Consider the following 20,812-nt stretch of genomic DNA (forward strand, 5'->3'; position numbering starts at 1 on the left):
TTTGCATTTTTGCATTATTCACAATTTTTGGGAATTTTTGGCATATATATTGCATATATAAAATATTTATAAATTAAATTTTAATACTCAAAAATTATAAAAATTAGGGCCCAATATTTTTATTTAATGTATAATTAGCCCCTTAATTTTAATTAGGAGTATTATTTTTACTACTATAAATAGCCTAATTTTTATTTAATTAATTATAATTAATCATTAAAATCTGCAAAATTACCAAAAATTCTCTGAAATCGGGTCGGGAAGAACAGGTTCGGGTCAAAGAATCAAGTCGTGATTTCTCACTGATTATAGCATCAAATCGTGTGATTCAAGTACTCAAATCGAAGGTTTTGATCCGTTCTTTCTGTTTCTTGCATCAAATTCACGTTTTATTGCATCGTTTTTGATTTTTGATTTCTAGGGTTTATGTTCGAATTAGGGCTTTTTGATTCTGGGGTTATTATGATGTTTTGATGATTGATATAGCTTTGTTAGATGATTTACATTCGATTAATGGTATTTAATTGATCAGACGATACTCAGATAGCAAAGTACGATTTCTAGGGTTTATACCGAATTTTCAAAACACAACTCGATGATTTCTGTGAATCTTTGGTTCCTGAAAGTTTAGGGCTTTGCTTGTATGTATTCATAGCTTTAATTTGCACTATTAAACGTTAAGTTTCATGTACAAATGAATGAATTCATATTTTGGCCGGAGTTGAAGTCGGTTTTGACCGGAGATGGTGATTCCGTGATGTTTGTGGTTTGTTTTGGCCTGAGTCATATTGGGGAAGTTGTTTTGAGTTGAAACCCTGTAAAAATCAGTACAAACGGTACTGATTTTGGCCTGAATCGTGGTTGCCGGAGTCCTGGGAACCCACCGGAATCTGGAAAATTTCCGGTGTGTTCATCCCGACCCGGATTGTTCTTGGCAACCCGGTTTCTGACCCAATTTTAACCCGCCTTTGATCCGTTTCTGACAGATTCTGGTTTCTGACAAATGTTTCTGTAATTTATTTTATTTTTATTTTTATTTTAATTCTAAAAATCAGATTTATTTATTTTATAAATTGATTAAATAATTGTTTAATTAATTGATTTATATTATAAATAATTCTGAATTATTTTCTAAAAATCAGATTGAATTATTTTCTTAATTATGTATTATTTATTTATTACTTATTAATTATTTAAAAGTGATTAATTATTTTGATAATTAATCAAATAATTTTCAGTAAATCATAATAAATTCATTTTAATTTCAAAAATTATAGAAAAAATTATTTTTAATTCTGATTTTCTTAAATAATGATTTAAAAATTATTTTTGGGTTTTAAAAATTAGTAATAATTATTTATAATGATTAATAAATGGAATTTTCAGTATTTAATTAATAATAATTCAACCGTTAGTCCGTTTTGCGTGAAACGAAAGCCTGTTAACTCAGAAAAATGAATCCTTTTCATTAAAAATAATATCAAAGCTTAATGTCTTTTAGAAGTTAGTTGATTTTGTGACTTGTTTGATTATCAGTCAAGTTATGTGCCGAGACGAGTCCGAAAAATTCCGGAAAAATGGGAAACGAGTCAGATAACGATCAGTTGAGCGATCAGCGAGTCGATTTTGGTTTTAAAAATTATTTTAACCATAAAAATGATTATGTGCTTATGTGTATTACGTGGTTAATCGAATCTTACTTGCTTATATGTAATACATGAGTCAGTCATAAGCGCATGGGTAGATGTTAGGATCAGTTTGAAGTCGATTCAAGATGCAAATGAAGTACGACGTGACTTAACCAGTCTGTTTTGCCAACAGAAGCTAAGCCAGCCAGGCCAGCTGAGTCGGTAATAGTCCAAGGTGATAGACATAAGTGATTCAATTGCAGTAAGTCGCGCAGAAGGCAAGTTTTTCCTCTATTCTACTTTCAGAATAGTGATATGGATTCAAATATTTATCACATTTACATTCTCTTGATTATTGTTCTTGATCACTAATATACAATCCCTATTCCTTTGTTCATATTTTATTTCAATTCTTGATTTCTCCGTTTCTTTGGATTCTTGATTCATATTCTGTTGGTAACACATGGAGATTGATATATTCTAGTGTTTGGAATATATCAAAGCATACTGATTGTCCCGGTTGCTAAGCGATGGACTGGATAATGATATTTTGGGATTGAGTGTGTCTTAATCCTGAGGACCGGGATGACTGGTGCCTCGACGTGGGCCGTAGTGCCTGGGTACCCGAATGGATCTATATACTGAGATATGGATCTGCATTATATTCTGACTGATCAGCAGAATATAGATGCGAACTTGTGTCCAGTTTAGTTTATTTGTACTCGCCAGTAATGGCCTTCTTTCTATTCTCGTGAGGTTATATCTTGACAGATATACCTGGGATGGCGGATTCATTTAAAATGCTTTAACACTGTTTATATGTTTGTGGACTTGTTGAGCAACTTTTGGCTCACCCCTTTTGTTGTTATTCACCTTATTGTTTTCAGTTAAGAAGGAATATGAAACCAATCAGGACTCGAGTGGTAAAGAAGTGAGTCAAGCCTCGGGATCCTCTTATACCCAAGGTGTTGATCCCAATCCAGGAAGAAAGCATTGAGTTTCCCGAGCAGGTGGAGTGTTGATAGATAGTAGGTGTGTGTGTTTGAATAAAAGTTGAACTTAGCTTAAAATGAATTAGACAGTGGTGTGTAATAAAGAGAGTTTGTGAGACTTTGAATATTGGTTTATAATAAAAGTAGTTAGTGGTTTTTGTTTTCATACTTCAACCTAAAAAAGATCCTGGTTAGTGTTAAAGGGGTTTAATTTCATTTCTTTATTAATTGTTAATCAGATTATACAGGTTTGGTGATTAGCTAGTAACCCCCAGACTTATACCCCGCGTCTGGAGGGCGTTACAAAACCTGTTAAGTTTGTAACTGTAAAGTCTGAAAATGAGAAATCAGAAGTTAAAGAGGAATTAACTTCTGACAAACTAAAACAGGAAAAGACAGCTGAAGTGAACATAGGCTTAATGACGAAGAAGCAGCTTAAACATAAGCTGAAAGATGATAAGAATGCAAACAAGGTAAAATCACCTAGGAAAAATAGGAATGGAAAGGAAGGTGTGAATAAAAGCAATGATTATAAACCTGTTCCTGATGCTCCTAGGAAAACATGTCATAACTGTGGAAGTTCTAACCATCTGGCTTCTTTTTGCAAGAAGAATAAGAATATTAACTCCTTACCTTCAAAATCAGGAGTTAAGAGTCAGTCTGTTAGATACAAACCACAAAATCCTTGTTTTCATTGTGGTAGTTTATGGCATTCCATTTATACTTGTAAGGAATATCATAGTTTGTACTATGATTATTATCAAATAAAACCTTCTTTGAAGAAAGTTTCCATTGTTCCTTCCAGTGTAAATTCTGATTCAAAGTCTGATAGTGTAAGTTCTGATAAGAAAAATGTTAACATAAACTCTGATGCTAAATCCGCTGCAAATGTTAACAAACTTAATAAGGCCAAAGGATCCAAGCAAGTCTGGGTCCTTAAAACTAATAATTAGTGGTCTTTGTGATTGCAGGGCAACAGGAAAAATATTCTAGTTCTGGACAGTGGATCTTCAAGACATATGACTGGAAATAAGGCCCTGCTATCAGACTTTGTGGAGAAAGCTGGCCCAAGTGTTTCTTATGGAGATGGCAACATTGGAAAAACATTGGGATATGGCAATATCAATCTTGGAAATGTCATAATTAAACAAGTAGCTCTGGTCTCAGGACTTAAACACAACCTACTGAGTATAAGTCAAATCTGTGACAGAGGTTATCATGTTGATTTCTTTGAAGAACACTGTGAAATTGTGAGTAAATCTAAAGGCAAAGTTGTTCTGAAAGGATACAGGCGTGGTAACATTTATGAAGCTAAGCTTTCAACAAGTACTGATGGTTCTGCAATCTGTCTGATGAGTAGAGCATCAATTGAAGAAAGCTGGAATTGGCATAAGAAACTCTCTCATTTAAATTTCAACAATATAAATGAACTGGTCAAGAAAGATCTTGTGAGAGGATTGCCAAACACAGTATTTGCTCCTGATGGTCTTTGTGATTCATGTCAGAAAGCCAAACAAAGAAAATCTTCATTCAAGAGCAAGACTAAATCATCAATTCTTGAGCCTTATCATCTAATACATGTTGATCTATTTGGTTCAGTAAATGTCATGTCTATTGCAAAGAAGAAGTATGCGTTGGTCATAGTGGATGAGTTCACCAGATACACATGGGTGTATTTCTTACACACAAAAAGTGAAACTGCATCTATCTTGATTGATCATGTCAAACAGCTGGATAAAATGGTCAAAGATTCTGTGAAAATTTTAAGGAGTGATAATGGCACTGAGTTCAAGAATTTGATAATGGAAGAGTTCTGCAAAAGCCATGGAATAAAGCAGGAATTTTCTGCTCCTGGAATTCCACAGCAAAATGGAGTTGTTGAAAGGAAGAATAGAACTCTCATTGAAGCTGCACGTACAATGCTTGAAGAAGCAAAGCTTCCAACCTATTTCTGGGCTGAAGCTGTGCAGACTGCTTGTTTTACTCAAAATGCAACACTCATTAACAAGCATGGAAAAACACCATATGAGATGGTGAAGAAAAAGAAGCCAAATCTGAAATATTTTCATGTATTTTGATGCAAGTGTTTTGTTCTCAAGACTCATCCTGAACAGCTATCAAAGTTTGATCTAAAAGCTGATGAAGGAATCTTTGTTGGATATCCACTTTCCACAAAAGCCTTCAGAGTCTATAATTTGAGAACAAAAGTGGTCATGGAATCTATCAATGTCTCTTTTGATGACAAGAAGATTACTGGTCTTGAAGATTTCATCGACCATGATCAGCTGAGATTTGAAAATGAAGACTCAAATTCTGATACTGAAAATCCTGACAGTCTAAGTCCTGATACTGTAAACTCTGATGGATTAAACTCTGATGTTATTGAAACTGTGGTGACTACGTCAAAGGAAGATGCACCTATGCAGGGGGAGCATACTCAAGATCCTACCACATCTCAAGAAACATCAGAACATGCATCTGGCTCTTCAAGTTCTGATTCGTCAAGTTCTGATAGTGCTGAAAATCTAAATACTGAAGAATCCAACTCAGAGAGCATAGTTTCAGGGGGAGCATCAGAAAATGAAAATGAAGATAGCATGGATCATGGGGGAGCATCCACTTCTAGAGAAAACCTTCCATCTGCAAGGAAGTGGACAAAATCACATACACCTGATTTGATAATTGGAAATCCTGATGCAGGTCTCAAAACTAGAACAGGTACTTCAAATGAATGTCTCTACAATTCTTTTCTCTCTCAGATTGAGCCAAAGAAAGTGGAAGAAGCTCTTCAAGATGCTGATTGGGTGCAAGCAATGCAGGAAGAGTTGAATGAATTTGAAAGAAACAAAGTCTGGACCCTAGTGCCAAGACCAAAGAATAGATCTGTTGTTGGTACAAAGTGGGTATTCAGAAACAAAACTGACAGTGATGGCATAATTACAAGGAATAAGGCAAGGCTGGTTGCAAAAGGATATTCTCAACAGGAGGATATTTTTGGCTTATGCTGCTCACAAAAAGTTTACTGTCTTTCAAATGGATGTGAAAAGTGCTTTTCTCAATGGAGAATTGGAGGAAGAGGTATATGTTGAACAACCTCCAGGTTTTGTAGATACCAAACATCCATATTATATCTACAGGCTTGATAAAGCACTTTATGGACTTAAGCAAGCTCCTAGAGCATGGTATGAGACTTTAGCTCAGTTTCTTCTGGAAAGTGGATTCAACAGAGGGACAATAGACAAAACACTGTTCTACCTCAACCATGGAAAGGACTTACTTCTGGTCCAGATTTATGTTGATGATATCATTTTTGGATCTACAAATGACAAACTTTGCAAGAAGTTTGCCAAACTAATGCAGTCAAGATATCAGATGAGTATGATGGGGGAACTTAGCTATTTTCTGGGCCTTCAAGTCAAGCAGAATGAGGAAGGCACTTTTATTTGTCAAACCAAGTACACCGGAAACTTGCTGAAGAAATTTGGAATGCAAGATTGTTCAAGTGCATCCACTCCAATGGCCACTGCTACAAAACTGGATAAGGATACCGGTAAATCAGTAGATATTACTGACTACAGAGGTATGATTGGTTCTCTACTCTATCTAACTGCTAGTAGACCTGATATCATGTATGCTACCTGTCTTTGTGCAAGATTTCAAGCAGATCCAAGAGAACCTCACTTAACAGCTGTAAAAAGAATCTTTAAGTATCTTAAAGGAACAGCTGCTCTGGGATTATGGTATCCTAGAGAATCAGATTTTAAACTAATAGGTTACTCAGATGCAGATTTTGCAGGGTGCAAAATTGACAGGAAAAGCACAAGTGGAAGCTGCCAATTTCTTGGAGGCAGATTGGTTTCTTGGTACAGCAAGAAACAAAAGTCAATTTCCACATCAACTGCAGAAGCAGAGTATATTGCTGCAGGAAGCTGTTGTGCACAGATTCTTTGGATGAAGAATCAGTTCCTGGATTATGGGTTAACATATTTCAAAATCCCTATTTACTGTGATAATCAAAGTGCTATTGCTATGACAGGTAATCCAGTTCAACACTCAATGACAAAGCACATCAGCATCAGGTACCACTTCATTAGGGAACATGTGGATGAAGGTACAGTGGAATTGCATTTTGTTCCCACAGATCAACAACTGGCAGATATCTTCACAAAACCACTGTGTGAAGCTACTTTTACAAGATTGGTAAATGAACTTGGAATGGTTTCAGGTTCTTTCTCTAAATCTGCTTAGACTTGTTCTGTGTTATCAGACTTTATGCTCAGTATTTACAGAATTAATCTCATTGTATATTCTGTGCTTAATTGATAAATGTCTTTAAGTACTGACTGTTGTCTGATATATGTTTCTAGACTCTGATAAGTGATATGTCTGTTCAAGTACCTATTCAATCCTATGAGGATAACTGTGCTAGATACTGACCTAGTAGTCTTCAATAAACAAATGATTCCATATAAGAAGTAATTATTTCAGTGGAAATCTTATGACACTAGCAAATTCTGATAATTGAGCTTAGTTAAGTTTACTTTGTATATCTTATTACTAAGTCACAAATTAGAATAATGCTACTCATCTGTTAAGTTCTGATACTAGTAAAACTGCTGAATGTACTAAGTGCTGATAAACCTCACTTATCAAAAGAAAAAGCAAAAAGATCAAAGAATAAAATCAGGTACTCCTTTGAGATCTAGAGTACAAATGTGGAAGGGACGACCCAAGTGCATTGCTGGTATTAAGTAGATATGCATTAGAAAAGCAAATATTTTCTTGGTGACTTTTCACACTCTATGATTACTGGAGAAATACTCTGATAATAGCATAAATTCTGATAAACAGTTGTGACTCACTTACACTGAGAAGCCACTGCAAAATAGAATTTCAAAAGATGCATAAAATTAGCACAAAACAGTTGAGGTGGACTCAAGCATGAACTCATTCATCAGTAGGTTTCAGGACAATGACAGCTCCTTAGCAAAATTTTAATTATGCCTTATTTCTAAGATGTACTGAAATGAATCAGACTTTACTCTTTGTCTGTTATTTAGCTTAATGCACACACTAATCACTCCATCTGAATGATGAAAATTTCTGTGGTGGTCTATGTTATTTTAGATAAACAGTCGTTGTGTCACATTGCACTAATTATGAGGACAAGTTCTAGTTACACGTTCTGATGATTAAGTTCTGATGTCTATAACTCAGAACTTGTATGAGGATTTACTAAGATGGGCATTCCTTTTTCGAGTTAAGAAATTATGTTCTGATGACTGTTAAGTTCTGGTATAGGTCTAAGTTCTGATTTCTCAGTCTAATCCTTTACTTGGCTTATCTGTGAATAAAATTTGATAACAGTCTCAGTTCGAACTAGAATATGTTGAAGTGGAAGATTAATAGTCACTATGATTAGGATTAATGGTATTCGTCCTTGAACAGTCCATTGTTTCTTGTGTCTTGTGCGGTCTAAACCATGATTCCTCTTTCCAATGACTGTTATTCTTTTTCAAAGTCTAGGGAGACGAGGTAGAATTAATTCTACCTGTCAGCATTCAATTTCTTTGCGTCTCCTGGCATTCTCTTGCCTATATAAGCAGCCACTTCACATCAGTCTTTCCATCAAATTCTTCTCACACACTTATCTTCATACTTCTTCTTTCAAAAACACAATGGTCAGATACAACATGTTTTTGAACTACCAAACCTTCAATATGGAGCTAAGTTGTGTCGAGTGGCAGCAGGAATGGCATGTCACAGCCATTCCTGAGGAGATATGGGACTCTGTCCCACAGGAGGTACTGACACGCCTCATGTTCTTCTATATGGACTACCATCGCCATCTAGAGCGATTGGAGGAGGAAAGGCTGGAAGCTCTCCACCAACAAGAGCGAATCATCAGACTCGCCATTCTGTTTGTCGAGAGTAGGAAGAAGAAGATGACTTAATCTCGTCGTCTTCCTGTTTTTCTTCATCATCAGCTTTGTCAGGCTTCTTAGCTAGGACTAAAGCTGTTGATGTTAGGTTTAGAAGCTTAGGGAAAATCTTGTATAAGTATTGATGTAATTTCCATTTCATAAATGTATTGTCTTGATATATTAATGAAAGTTGTTTTTACTTCAAGATTTTGTCTCTGAGTTATTTTGTCTTGTGTTGATAAATCCTGATTGATATTCTGATGACCATATAAATTTTGTTTTATATTAAGTTCTGATTCAGTTTCAGCACTTACTTATCTAATTTATCTTGGTCATTTTCATGTGATGTATTTTCAGAATATTAATGATGCAGTGAAAAATAATTCAATCAGTGCTAACGGTTTAAATTTTGAATCAAAACTGTTTCTATTTATAAATGGAACGGTTTTTCCTTGAAACTAGGCAACTGGACTCTTCAACCCTCATCCTCCAAGCCAAAGAGGACAAAAACTATTCCTCAAATATCTCAAAAGAGAAGGAGGATTGTATTGAGAGATGAATCTGATTCTGAGGAACAGGTTTCTTCTAGAGAACCTGTTGTAAATGAAGCTGAGAAAGAGGTTTCTCAGAAGGATTCTGAAATTGGGGGTTCTAGGCTTCTCAAGAGGCTTAGATGAATGATAGTTCCTGAAACTCCCAAGGAATCCACATCAACCAAGAAGTACAAGAAACAGAGGGCACAAAGGCCAGTTTCAGATGATGAAGAGGAAGCAGCTAAGGAAGGGGATCAGGAATCTCTGATCTCACAAGATAAGGAATTTGCTCCAGTCACTTCTTCTCCATCCACTCCATCTCAGGAAACTGTATCTGACAGGGCTAATTCACCATCTGCATCTCTTGGTAATCCAGACACAAGTGCTGATATTGCTGATCAACACTTAGTTGTGTCTGAAGTACTTCTATTAGAAGCTCCAACAGCAAATAATCCTTTCACAACACCTGTTACTGATGCTGTTCAAACTCCAGAGTTATCAACAACACCTTCTTTGCATCAAGATGCTGATGATCAGACTTTAGGTGAGCATCAGGATTTGGCTGTTGATCAGAACTTAGTATCAGATCAGCAATTAGAGGATGCTGAAGCCTCCATTGCTACTCACATTGTTGTCTTATCAGAAGATACTGATTCTTTAAGTTCTGATGCTGCAAATGCTGGAGATACTGGTGAAGCTGCTCCAACTGTAGATGTTGATGAAGCAGGTCCTTCAGGACATACTCCTCAACCGACTCTTCCTAAGTCTGAACTGGTAAAGGAGTTTGTTATCAGGGATGCACCGGTACCTTGGAGTGAAACTCCTGCAGGTCAGGAGTGGACTAAGGAATGGAACTCAGTTTCCTGTGTTCCAAATGCATTACATCTTGCTGAGCACTTGACTAAAGCTGATGAAATGTTAAATTCTGATGATTTTAAAACCCAGCTTAGAGTCACTGCATTGAGTACTAAACATCTACAATGTCTTCATTCAACTACTCATGCAGAGCTACACAAGATTCAGGAGAACTTTATCAAACAAGAACAAGTTTGGAAAATTGATAAGAAAAAGTTCTTTCAACCTACCATTGACAGGATTGCTTATATTGAGAAAACTCAAGAGAAACAACAAGCTCAGATTGATGATATTCTGACAAATCAAACTTCTCAGCAATCGCAACTTACTGAAATCCAATCCTCAGTTGAATTACTTATCTCTCTTTTACTACCTGCTGATGCCAAAAAGGGGGAGAAGGTAATTAAGTCCAAATGCAAAATCAACAAGACACTGCAAGGAAAGGATGATGGAAATGATGATCAAGGATACTCTGGAATGGGTAGCGGTCATAGTCAAGGTAGAAGGTTTACATCAAGACAAGCTAGTCACAGGACAAGTTCTGATACTGGGAAAAGAATCAGTTCTGCTGCTGGTAAAAGGATAAGTTCTGATGAACTTCTAGATCTTGATGAGGAAATGTCAAGACAGTTATTTCTTCAAGAAAATCCAGGAATGGACTTGGAAAGTTTAAAGGAAGAAGAAGCCAGACTTAAATCAGAAAAAGTTACATCTAAATCTGAAGCTTCTGGTAAAAAGTCACTTCCAAAAATTAAAGGCATTGTGATCAAAGAAAGGACACATACTGAAGCAACATTGGCTAGATCACAACCACAGACAGATCCAAGATCCAAGGGTAAAGAAAAGGTTGGTGAACCTATCAAGGCTTATGTACCTCCTGAGGAAGAAGAAATTATTGATAAAAAAGATGATCTTGCTCTGACTTCAAGAAAAGTTCTTAAAACAACCTCTGACATGGCTCAAGTTGTTCAGAGTCAAGAAATTGTAAGTTCTGATATTCAAAAGAAGCAAGTCACCTCTGACAGAGCTCAAGTTAACTTGATATCAGAAAATAGATCAAAGACACTCCTACCAGGATTCACTAAAGCAAAACAGACTCAATCTTTGAAGACTACTGCAAGTGGTTTTGAAGCAAGAGTAGTTACTGGAAAGGAAGCTAGAGATAAAACTGGATTGAGAAGTGCTGATGAAAGAAGAGTACACAACACTACCAATGATCCAACTTCCTTGAGTGAACCAGGTATTGGAGCAACTCCTGAGAGATTGAATCAACTGGAATCTGTACAGATGGTTTACCATACCTACTTGAAAGAATATATCATGTTGTATTTCATGACAGATGGTAGGGTTTATCATATAAGACAAAATGCCATTCCATTGAAGTATTTTGAAGAATTGGAGCATGTACTTTTCTTACTTCAAGTGGATGACAGAATAACAGGGACTGCTACAAACTACTTAAAAGAACAGATTCAGAGACAGAAAAGGCTTTATTCTGTTAAGTCTGACAGCATATATGTTCCAAAGTACAGAGATCACAATGGTGATATTGTTGATATGAAGCCTAATACTGCACAGATCAGAACGTATCTTGGTATTAAGGGACTTGAATTCAATCTAGAGTCTGACAAAGCTTATGTCATAAGACTAGATCAGGAGTTGAGAAAAGCAAACATCAATGATCTCAGAGCTGCAATCTTTCAAACTGGTGAAGATACTGCAGAGCTTAAAGATGTTAAAAGGAGAATGATTGATGAACTAAGATATGCTGAGAAATGTTTGTTGAAGAACTATCTCAGAACAACTCCTGACATCAGAGAGATCAGAAAATGAAGAAGCCAAGTCGAAGATCTACAACTGCTTAAATTATGATATTTATACAGACTGAAGTTGTTATCAGAAGTTGAAATTGGTAAAAACTTTAAGGACTGTAAGTTGTAGTTATCTAGTCTAATTCTCATGCATTTGTACTTAATGTTTTTGACATCATCAAATATCTGTTAAACTTGTATATTATGTTAATTTACAAGTTGGGGGAGATTGTTAGATATATTTGATAATGTCATGGCTAATATGTTTTATGTTTAGCTTTCAGATCTTACTGAACAGGATAAATCAGTACTTAACTGTTGATCAGTACTTATACTGAAAGTCAGGACTTAAGGATATCAGTACGTATGTTATCAGGAGATAATCATCAGAAGTTAGATATCAGAACTTAAGTGCTGAAGGATAATCAGATAAGGACAGTAGCTGATTAAAGGAAAGAAGATTGAGATAAACATAAGAAGAGATATGCATGAAGAAGGAATTCCGTGAAGAATGGAATACTTGGAAGAAAAGATATCTGATTGATATATTTTAGGAAGCAGAATTATATTCCATATCAATTAGCGAGTATCTTGTAACTGTGTAGTATATAAACACAGACATAGGGTTTACACTATAAGTGTTATCATTATTAGAAAAGATTATTCATTGTAACCCTAGCAGCTCTCGTGATATTTGTTCATCACTGAGAGGTAACAGTTCCATACTGTAACAGAGTTTATTGTTTCAATAAAGTTTGTTTTCTGTTACTTAAGTTCTTAAAGTTCGATTTGAGTGTACTATACACTGTATTCACCCCCTCTACAGTGTGTGTGTGACCTAACATATACTTTGGTGAAAACTTGCTTGGCGGTCAACTTATAAGGATAACTTAAAAAAATCTTTTAAATTCTTAAAAATTTATTTAGCACTTGTAGAATCACTTATATTAAATATTTTGTAAGTTATAAGATAGTTTAAACTTAATGGCATATTTTTAATTTATTTTAATTTTTTATGAATATAAAATTTAACACCTATATTTTAATTTTTTTAATTTAAAATCTATTATTTATATATATAATAGAGCAACTAGGGGGTTCATTGAGATAATTTATTCATTTTAAATTACTTAATTACCCCTCATAAATATGTACTAATAAATATCAAATTTAATAACATATATTAATTACATCTAGCTCATTAGTTACTAATAATTATATATTTATTACTACTCCATTATTGTATAATAAGAACTTATACTTATAATTACATATATATATTTTATAAGTATAGACTAAAATTCTAATATTATTATGATTTTATATATCTATTATTATCGCATTTAATATCGTATATCCCATTTTAATTATTCCATTTACAGTAGAATAAAGTTAAATTCGAAAGAAAATCAAATATCGTATTTACTAAATATATTTTTAATTTACTAAAATTAAAAATATTTAATATAAATATTAAATATTTTATCAAGCCTCTATTATTTTTAATTTTTTTATTATAAATATATTTTTACATAAATATTTAATATTTATTATATATTATTTATTTTTATCGAGTCGAACTCGAGCCGAAATCGAGTCGAACCGATCATATTTCAAGTTTTTTGTTAGTATTTAGTGAATTAATTCGAGATTTCGAGCCGAACTCGAGCCGAACTCGAGCCTACCGAGCCTTGTACGAGTCGAGCTTCGAACTTGAAATTAAAGGCTCGATCGAGCTCGAGCTCGAACCCGAACTATTTTAATCGAGCTCGAACAGTATTCGGCTCAGCTCGACTCGATTACACCCCTACATACAAGATATAAGAAGTTAAGCTAACTAACACAAATGAGCTCAATTTTTTCGTAATCGATTAACATGATCTTGTCAAATAATAAATTTCAATGTTATGCAATAACAATTATGGAATTTAACAAAATTTTAAACACTTTCAACTACATCTTTTATACAAAAATGAAAAAAGTGTATCTCACATCATATCATATTTTTCAATTATATAATATGTACACATCTATTATATATATAATAGAGCAAAAGGGGGTTGGGTGAGACAATTCATTCCAAATTACTAATTTACCCATCAATAATAAATACAAATAATTGTCAAATTTAATACCTTGTATTAATTACACTTAAGTCATTATTACTCCTTATTAATAAATATAAATAATTGCCATATTTAATAACATATATTAATTACACCTATTAGTATTAATAATTTTATACTCCCTCTGTCCCATTGAATTCTATACGTTACTTTTCGGCACGCTTTTCAATGCTCATTTAAAACATAATTCCACAATATTTTTTTTAAAAAAAAAAATTATGAAAAAAAGTTTCATGTTTAAACTTTTATTCAAAAAAATTTTTTTGAAAAAAACATTACGGAACTATATTTTATAGAGACCTCGAAATACGTGCAAATAGTAAACGTATAGAAATCAACGGGACAGAGGGAGTATATGTTACCATTTATCATTGAATATTAACAACCTATAATTAGATATCTAAAATTTAATAATATTTGCCTATATATATACTAAATTCTTATTTTTTCTAAAGACTTTATATAAAATAAATTTATTTTCAGCAAATAAATTTAATATGTTAGCTAATCTCAAAATGACAATGTTAGTGTATCAAGTATTAAATTCAAGAAATATAATATATATTCTCTTTGTATATGAATAAAAGAGTGGGGTATGAGGGGTGTTTATAATAAAGTTAGAGATTCTTATTATATGACCAAATCGAATATAAACTAAGACTGGTTTGGAGATTTTGAATATATATAATAAAATATTAAAATATCAAGTTCATTACAGTTACAGTTACATTAATATTTTACAATAGTAAGGTGAATCATTTTTCTTACATTAACCAATTTAAAGTTTTTTCAGAGGTATAAGTAAAAGAGTTATAAGATTACTGTACTGGTATGGAAATCAAAATTTTCGCCGATAAATTGCTACAAGACAACCGAACAATCTATTGAGCAAAATCGGAGCATACAACATTTTTACCATTTTTGATCAAAATCGACAATTTTCCGGTCAAAATTTGACGAATCAAACACACGATTTGAGGCTATGAAGAGAAGAAAAGGAAGAAGAATTATCCTCAGTATCGGGTTGGTGAAGAATGACGATTTTAAATGAAGAAATCAGACGGCTGCCGAATAGAAACTGAAAAGATAAGGGAAAAAGAAGAGAGATGCGTAAAGATGATTAAGACTCTTATTATTTTAATAAATAATGCACACAAAATAATGTTATAACTTAGTATGGATGTACAAATGCAATTTTACACATCTCAAATATAATTATTTTACTTATATATTTTAAAAAGAATATAAAAATATGTTCGATATTATTTCGATTTAGCATTCCGATAAATTCTCGATTTTTGATAAACCGTAAATCAGTAGTTCAACCAATTTAGTCCATTTTTCAATTTTCATTACAATTAATTACTGACCTATCTATTAATATATTTATCATAAAAAATGATGTATATTGAAAAATGTATTTATATTGTCAATTGTATAATATTATATTTAATGTGTCAGCTTTCATATCCAATCATTACATTTTCTAATATGGAAAGTAAGATTACCTCATATTCATTATATTTTGTATCACTAATTGTACCATGTAAACAACTATAATAACTCTTTAATTAACTCCGCAATATTTCATTCTTATGAGTTGTAATTATTTTCATGAGATATGTGTGCTTTCATTTGTGTTACATTTTGATCGTATATTTCGATTTCATTTCCGCATATTCAATTCATTTTGAAAAAAAACACGTTAAGTAAGACATCGATCTCAATTTCATAAAAAGAGAAATTTAGTTAATCGATTTATCCTGAAACAACATGAATATATAGTCGACAATTACAATCAAAATAATATCAATTCACACACTATAAAACATAAAACATGCCCGTGCAATGCACGGGCTATAGAGCTAGTTTATTAACTTATAAGATAATTGTGTTTAATAATTATTTTATTTAATATAATAAAGAAGTTTATTTTTACTGATAAATAAATTATTCAATAACTTATAAAATCTACTTATAATTTATATAACATTTATTTATTTTAAATTATAAATTATATTTTTGAAGACGCCAAAGTTCTTCCCCCATTTATTATAAGGCCCAAGATTCCGTCGATTCAAGTAGCCAATAAACCTCACTAACAGGCGTTAATTCGTTATCATATCTTGTTATTATAGCGGCCCAAATATATGTCATCTATTTTATTTAATGACATTTAACCTGTGCCGAAATACTATCCTGACAAAAAACAAATAGCCAAATACTATAAATCATAAATCTTCACTCTTTCATTACTTGAAAAAAAACAGCATCGGTCTAAATTTTCCACGAATCCCCCTTTCTCCTCATCACCAGATGGAACTGCTCTGTTACCTTTCAGTCACTACTTAGTATCGGATGAAAACAACTTATTTAGTAAATTGATAAAGCTTAATACAATAAAAGCTAAGTGCATATCCCATGAACAAAAGAAAAAGACAAGAGGGGAAATTTTTGTTTTAACTAATTTTTAATATAATATTTTGTATACTTAATTTGGTTGGTTTCTTTTTATTTTGTTCAAAAAAAATTGTATCCAAATATAATTTACGTAAGAAATCCATAAATAAATTAATTAAACTATTTATAAAGATATCTTGGCTACCTATCTGTGATTAGCGGTTTAAAATAAGGGTGACTGTGTGTTGTTTGGCAAGGTCAGGAAGGCTAGCCTACAAGAAACAGAGCTCAAAACGGCCTCACTGCGCGTCTCAGCTCCTGGTACCAGGAGAGGAAAACAACATATTCTATTACTTATTCTTGAGAATATACCTTGTAATGTAAACTCACTCTTTTCTCTGTAATCATTTGTCAATCACCAAGGTTTCACGTACACATCCCTCTTAATAAATTTTGCAGTCATCAAGTAAAGCTCAAATATACATTCATGCTCATCAATATAACCAGCCAGAACACACTAACTTCTCTACTGAAAAGCATAACTTACATCGATCAGAAATGACCACAAGTCTACAAAAGTTCCGATTTTTAAAGTTATTTTCTTCAATTGAAAGGCTTCAACATAAGAATATCTAACTGATACTTGTTGACAAATTGATGTCAGATGCTTGAACAGGAGTTGAACACGACAAACATACTTTCCCACAGAAAATCACACTGGACTATTGAATAACATAAGATGGATATTACAGCATCAAAAACTTAACAATTTTTATTTCACAAAATCAAGAAGAAGCACCGGATGAGCATAAAACCATAAAAAAACAGTAACTATTTAACTGAAGCACAGCCCTATAGTTGTTTAGAAAATAATTGAACTGCATCAAAATTGTACCACAATGTTAAACAGGAGAACTCTTGCCATTGTTGAAATTGTAATATCAAACATGCTTTTATTTTTCGTATTTGGTTTTTGCAACGTCTAGTTTGTGCCAGAATTGGTCAGCTGGTTGTGGTCGTTTTTTTTGGAGAAGTTAATAAATCAAAGTAGTGTTAGCATTTGGATAGGAAGTAGTTGGGTCGTGTCCTATTTTTCAGGATCTGTTTGTGGCTTGTAGTTCTTTTATTTATTCTGTTTTCTGGGAATAAAAATCAAGTCTTTTTGCAGGCATATTAGTGAATGCTTTCTCTGTTTCTTAAACAATTGATAGGTAGTATTATATAGTATACACCCTACACTTGGTATCAGAGCAGGGAAGTTCTGGGCGGACGTGAAAGACAACCGAAGATGGAAGCTAACAAGGAAGTCGTCAAATGGAAGAATGGATCCATAGAATTGAGTTACCCAATGCTTACCAGGAGCAATTACACGGCTTGGGCTCTCAAGATGAAGGTGTTTCTCAAAGCACAAGGGGTATGGTGTGCCATCGAACAGAAAGACACCAAAACTCCGGTGGACGACAAGACGGACAAGGTGGCGTTGGCCATGATTTATCAGGGAATCCCTGAAGAAACCCTGTTGTCACTTGCAGAAAAGGAGACGGCAAAGGATGCCTGGGAGGCAATCAAGACGCTCTATCAGGGTGCTGATCGAGCAAAGCAGGCCAAGATACAGAGTTTGAAATCAGAGTTTGAAGCCATGAGTATGAAAGAGGATGAGTCGATTGACGAGTTTCACATGAAAATGAACGGAGTCATTACAAACATCAGAGCACTTGGAGAGACGATGTCTGAATCTTATACGGTGAAAAAATTGTTACGAGCAGTCCCATCGAAATTCTTGCAGATAACATCCGCCATAGAGCAGTTTGGAGATCTTGAGAACATGACCATGGAGGAGGCAGTTGGCTCTTGAAAGCTCATGAGGAACGCGTAAATGGAAAAACAGAGACAAAGGAGAGTCGTTTGTTGCTAACAGCGGAGGAATGGACAAAACGAGAGAGGGGTGAAAGGAAACTACTATTGACTCGTGAAGAATGGGCAAAACGATCGAGCAATGAAGGTTCTTCAAACCTCAGAAATCGGGGGGGGGGGGTATGATAAAAGTACTCTAAAATGCTACAACTGCAACAATTTCGGACATTTTGCCAGGGACTGTCGAAAACCCAAGAAGAACAGAGATGTCAAACAGGAAGCATATATGGCACAGGTAGATGATGATGAACCGGCCTTACTTTTGGCTAAATGTACAAAAGAAGAGCAGATGGTGACACTCACAGACGAAAGCAAGGTGATTCAGTCTCTGTTGTCAAAGAAAGATAAAAAGGTAGAAGAAACCAACTTGTGATACCTTGACAACGGAGCAAGTAACCATATGACGGGCTTTAAAGAAAAATTCACAGAACTGGATGAGACGGCTACGGGCATGGTTCGTTTTGGTGATGGCTCGACTGTTAAGATCGAAGGAAAGGGGACTGTCACGATGCTGTGTAAGAATGGGGAGGAGAGAAGACTGGTGGACGTATACTATATACCAAGTCTATGCAATAATATAATAAGCTTGGGACAAATGTCTGAAAGGGGAAACAAGGTGGTAATCAATGGGGAATTTCTATGGATCTACGAGGAAAATGAACGCTTGTTGATGAAAGTGAGACGCTCAACAAATCGCTTGTACAAAATTATCATAGAGACAGGAACGCAAGGATGCTTGATGGCAGAAGTGGACGAGGTGTCTCGACTGTGGCATGTACGCCTTGGTCATGTAAACTACCCGGCAATGCACTTGATGTTTAAGGAACGAATGGTGATAGGTATGCCGAAAATAAGTCACCCTAGGAATGTGTGTGACGGGTGTCTTATGTCGAAACAAGCAAGAAAGAAAATTCCGAGTAAGGCAAACTACGAAGCTGGGAAGGTGCTTGAGTTGATTCATGGTGACCTGTGTGGCCCAATTTCTCCGGCAACTGCATCAGGCTACAGGTATTTCTTTCTTTTAGTTGATGACTACAGTCGTTTCATGTGGGTCTACTTCTTAAAGAGCAAAGATGAGGCATTGAAGACATTCAAAATGTTTCATGCACAAGTTGAAAGGGGACAAGAGAAACAGATTAAGGTGTTCAGGACTAACAGGGGGGGAGAATTTACCTCGAACGAGTTCAAAGAATATTGTGAGGGAGCTGGCATTGAACGACACTACACAACTCCTTATACACCGCAACAAAATGGTGTAGTGGAGCGTCGTAACAGGACGGTGGTGGAAATGACTAGAAGTTGTTTGAAAGAGATGAATTTGCCAAGCAAGATGTGGGGAGAAGCTGTGAGAAATTCAGTGTACATTCTCAATAGGGTCCCAACACGGGCTCTCACTAGACAAACCCCATATGAAGCATGGTATGAAAGGAAGCCAAACCTGACTTACGTTCGTGTTTTTGGATGCTTAGCATATATGAGGACAGCTGGGAGGAACGTTCAAAAGCTGGAGGATCGAAGTAAAAGAGTCATTAATCTTGGAAAAGAGCCGGGCACAAAAGGGTATCGTCTCTATGATCCCTTGGAAGATCGTATCCATGTAAGTCGTGATGTAACTTTCGAAGAAACAGAGCTCTGGCCATGGAATGGGGATGATAAAGAAGGAGAAGCATCAATGCAATTTACAGTGATGGGCACAGACGGAGTTATAGACAATGAGCAGTACGAATTCGGAGAGGGAAATGAAGGAAAAGAGTTCCAGGGAACTACGCCCATTCGTTCAACATCAGTTACTCAGCTTAATCCAGATGATTATGATGATAGTGTAGAACCAAGAAAAGTCAGACATATTCGTGACATATACGATGAGACAGCAGAGATGGAAGCTGATGAAGAATTGAACCTGATGGGAGTTGATGAACCAGGAAACTTTAAACAAGCAGTTCAGGACAACAACTGGAAGCAGGCCATGGAACGGGAAATGACTTCCATCGAAGAAAATGAGACCTGGGATTTAACAACGCTGCCACCCGGCGAGAAAGTTATTGGTTTAAAGTGGGTCTTCAAACTCAAGAAAGATGCAGATGGGAAGATCGTTAAGCATAAGGCACGTCTTGTGGCAAAGGGGTATGTACTGAAAAGGGGTGTCGATTATGACGAAGTATATGCACCAGTCACAAGGCTGGAAACTGTGAGACTATTGCTAGCACTGTCAGCTAAGAAAAATTGGGAAGTTCATCACCTGGACATGAAGACGGCTTTCTTAAACGGGGAAATAAAGGAGGATGTTTATGTGTCTCAACCCGAAGGCTTTGAGAAGACTGGAAAAGAGCATCTCGTGTATAAATTAAAGAAGGCGTTGTATGGTCTTCGCCAAGCTCCCCGTGCCTGGTATGCGAAGTTAAATTCTTGTCTTGAAAATTTTGGTTTTTTGCGTTGTCCTTATGAACCAGCAGTGTACACTAGAATGGAACAAGGAGAAGTGTTGATTATAGCCGTATATGTGGACGATCTGCTAGTCACAGGTTCTTGTATTGATGTGATTGAGAAGTTCAAACGGGAAATGAATCAAAAATTTCAGATGAGTGACATGGGAAAGTTAAGCTACTACTTGGGTATCGAAGTGGAGCAA

The 20,812-nt window shown here is 34.9% G+C and overlaps 1 protein-coding gene across 1 annotated transcript; it reads left to right on the top strand.

Moving 5' to 3' along the window:
* The first annotated feature begins 17,557 nt into the window (after window positions 1-17,557).
* LOC141660397 (uncharacterized) lies at window positions 17,558-18,124 on the top strand. The gene has a single exon (XM_074467382.1). The coding sequence runs from the start codon at window positions 17,558-17,560 to the stop codon at window positions 18,122-18,124; it is 567 nt and encodes a 188-aa protein (XP_074323483.1).
* Window positions 18,125-20,812: the final 2,688 nt, after the last annotated feature.

The sequence above is a fragment of the Apium graveolens genome, chromosome 5 (assembly GCF_009905375.1).
Source record: "Apium graveolens cultivar Ventura chromosome 5, ASM990537v1, whole genome shotgun sequence".
In the NCBI taxonomy this organism is placed as follows: Eukaryota; Viridiplantae; Streptophyta; class Magnoliopsida; order Apiales; family Apiaceae; genus Apium; species Apium graveolens.